A 3436-nucleotide genomic window follows, 5' to 3' on the forward strand; every position below is an offset into this window, starting at 1 on the left:
TACTTTTATTTTTTTTGGTTAATACATGTGTTCACTCTCAAGTTCTTCACCGCCTGCACTGCTGGCAGCACAGATCAGATTTAGTTACAGCTGAAGAAGGAAGGTCCCAGCCAGGAGCAGCGATGATGGGGGTGACAATTCCTTTCTGTCCCCAGCTGTGGGGTCTCCTGGGGCAGGGTTTGAAGAACAGCTTGTTGCAAGTCCCCTTGTCTGCTTGGGCCCTTCGCAGCACACACAGCAGAGGAAATTAATGTGCCGCCAGGATGGCGCATGAACAGGTCTTGGCCGCATCGCAAAGAGAGTTTGGGCCGAGTCTCTCTGCTGGAGTGGACACGGGGACAGGCGGAGGCACGCGAAGGACGGGGCAAGCCTGGAGGAGGCAGGGGACTTCGCAGGACACGAAGCCTCCAGCTCCGAGCAGTCGGTCATGGCGTCCAAACGCGCAGCGCCTGCTGCAGTCAGTACATGGCCGAGACTTGCCAGGAAAATTGAGATCCGAAGGCCAATGTTAATCAGTAAAATCTGTAGTTGAAGAAATGGTAATCAAGGGAGATTACCAGCCTGATCCTGTTATCGTCCCCCTGCCCAGCCGGTTAGGTCAGTGCCGCAGGCAGCGTTAAGGAAGCGGTGGTGGGGCCGGGGGGGGTCGGATGCTGCTGGCTTGGCTGTAGCACGGTGCCGGGAGCGTGTCGCAGAGCTGTCCTCCCTGGGAACCGAGGAAGCCGAGCACTCCTTCGTTAGCCAAAATTCACTCTCACTTGTGTTTGTATCTTGCTTTGCAGATGGGAAATAAGTCCAACGCCTCGGTGTTCATCTCCACCTTATCAGAGAGAGAAGACCTGATTTTTGGCACGCTCTATTTAGTCTTTGGTAAGGAAAGACAGGGTGTTATACCTGTGTCCCTGCTGCGGGCAGCTCAGGTCCCTGCCTGCCAGAGACATTCAGGCCTTTTGCAGTCACGGATGCTTCCAGAAGTGTTCAGTCATTAGCAGAATAATCAAACTGGCCCTTCCCACGTTACTCAAAAGGATGATCTGACCAAAGCTTGGTGACTGCATTCCCCTCTCAGGGCAACTGCAAGTACCAGTTATGTTTTTAAATATTTGGAAAGTTGAAGAACAACCTTTGAGGAGTGTGCTGTAACTCCTGCTGCAGCCACCTGATGTGAGAGGGATAGGGACTCTCTGCTAGCGTTGCCAGCTTCGTGACTGTTGAAGGTGATTTGGCCCTCCAGCTGGGCCTTGCTTTCCACAGAAAATGCCGGTGAATGTCCTGTGATTTGGAGTTAGTGGCACTGGAAAGCCAGCAGGCAAAACTGAGAGGCTGGGACATGCTCTCAGGTGGCCTAGACCTGGTTGGTGTGGGCCAGAAGTGAACGATGGGCAAAGAAAAGCCTTCCAGTTTTCTGAGCCCTGAGCACGTTGTCTCCCAAATACTGGAAGTTTTTCATGCCTGCGAGCATGGGGAGCCCAAGGGATGCTGTCCCGTCCCACTCGGTGGGTGAGGGTGAGGTTAACTTTTAAATTCTCTGCACGGTAATCTGGAGTGACAACAGTCGCTCTAGAGGTTCAAAGTCACACATTTACTGAAAATTTGGCCAGATTACAACAGATGGTGGCTTGGCAAATAGTTACGGTTATAATACAACAACAAACTCGCAGCAATAGTACCCTTATGTACCCGGAATGAAATACAACAAACTCTTAACAGTATTACCCTTATATGTCTAGAATTAAATACAGAAACAGAGAGAGAAAAAAGGGAGAGAGAGATGTAAGAGAGAGAAAAGAGAAAGGAGGGGTATCACCACCGTTGGATCCAGCAATGATCTTTCTTTCTTCTGGTTGTGGTCCTCAGGTGATGAACACACACGTGGCTCCTTGAAACTTCTTCTTTTATAGACCGTGGCTATGTCCCAGGGCTGGCGCATGCATAATCTTTGCTTCCAAAAGTTCGAGAAATGGGGCTGGGGTACCTGGGGGGCCCCGGTGGTTGTCTAACTCCTTCCCCCTTTTTCTTTCTGCATGATCACGGTACGACCTTTTGTCTGCGCAGTCGCACTTCACGAGCGCGTACGTGCCAACGACAGACGCGGTACCTCAGGTCACCGTACCTCAGGTCACAGAACAGGGGAGCTGGCTCACAAGGCGATGCCCCCCTCCCCACTCCGTGTTAGCCCACTTCTGGTTGCTGAACAGAACTTGGTTTTGCAGCGATACTTGAGGCATCCCCATACATTAATCCTTTCAGTCCCTTATAGATGCTCACACCACTGGGACTGCCAGCAGTTCTATAGGCACCTACAGCTCCTAGGAGTTAGTAAAGCTAATCAAATGTACTCGGTGCAGATGTGAGACTAGCTCTGTGGGAAAACCACCTCATGAGGCTGGGGACAAGGACAAACATCTCAGTGCTCTACCCTCCAGCGACTGCAAAGCCTCCAAAGCCCTGGATTTGGCCAGGTCTTGCGTGGGAATCCTGTTCCTGAGAGGAACTTTAGTGCTGGCCGTTCAGTGGCTTTGGAAGCTGGGTCTTACCATGATATTTAATTTACAATCTAATCCATTAAGGAGAAACTCTCGTCCTACCCAACCTGCCCCAAGAGCAGCAAAGATTCCCCTTCTGAGGACACTGGAACCTCTTTTCAATGAAAGCACAATTACATGATTAAAAAAGAGAGAAAGCCCTTGTTATAAAATTTTAATCACCACTGTTGTTTTAAATACACTAATAGCAAACAAAGAGCCTTCTTTTGTTTAGTCTGGATTTTCATTGATCTCCATAATGCCTTTCTTCTTGTTTATTTTGTTACCGTGATATTGGACAACACAGACTCACAGGGGTGACATTGCCAGAAAGAAATTAAAAAGGCGAAGGGGCCCAGCTCCTTGGCCTGACATCAGAAGAGCAATCGCACAAAGCTCCCGTTATTTATGTAGCTGGAAGGAAGTGCCCCCCTCGCTCCTTCCAGCTGGAAGAAGTGACTCTGGCCAGATCCTGCACCCGGAGCCCACTGCAGTCTCATCCCATCACTGCCCTCCTACCAGACGCCTCTGTAGGATCTCAGGAAGGGGAAGGGATCAAATTCAATGGAAAGCAGCTCCAGATGTGCTCACAGAGCTCTGCAGGTCCCGTCGGCTCTCCTGCTCAGCCCGCTCCGGAGAGGGAAGCCTGGAGCCCTTTCCACCCTCTGTAGACATCTCCGGTGTTTGCTTCCAAACATCTCAAGATGATCCTGGCTCCTTCCCCGTCTCCGTTACATACATACAGCACCGTTCCTCTGCCTTCTCCGCAGGCATCGTGTCCCTCTCTGGCAACTCGTTGCTGCTGCTGGTGGCCTATCGGAAAAGGTCCACGCTGAAGCCTGCTGAGTTCTTCATCGTCAACCTGGCCGTCAGTGACCTGAGCATGACGGTGACGCTCTTCCCCTTGGCCA

General features: G+C 51.1%; 1 protein-coding gene across 1 annotated transcript in view; it reads left to right on the forward strand.

Annotated features, from left to right (window-relative positions):
• Nucleotides 1–782: 782 nt before the first annotated feature.
• The window catches only part of LOC104163588 (opsin-5-like), a 6849-nt gene continuing 4195 nt past the window's right edge, over nucleotides 783–3436 (forward strand). The window contains exons 1-2 of the mRNA XM_009702641.1: nucleotides 783–870; nucleotides 3296–3432. Coding sequence (XP_009700943.1) covers nucleotides 783–870; nucleotides 3296–3432 — 225 coding nt within the window. The remainder of the gene's footprint in view (nucleotides 871–3295; nucleotides 3433–3436) is intronic.

The sequence above is a fragment of the Cariama cristata genome, unplaced genomic scaffold, assembly GCF_000690535.1.
Source record: "Cariama cristata isolate BGI_N322 unplaced genomic scaffold, ASM69053v1 scaffold30216, whole genome shotgun sequence".
Classification (NCBI taxonomy): domain Eukaryota; kingdom Metazoa; phylum Chordata; class Aves; order Cariamiformes; family Cariamidae; genus Cariama; species Cariama cristata.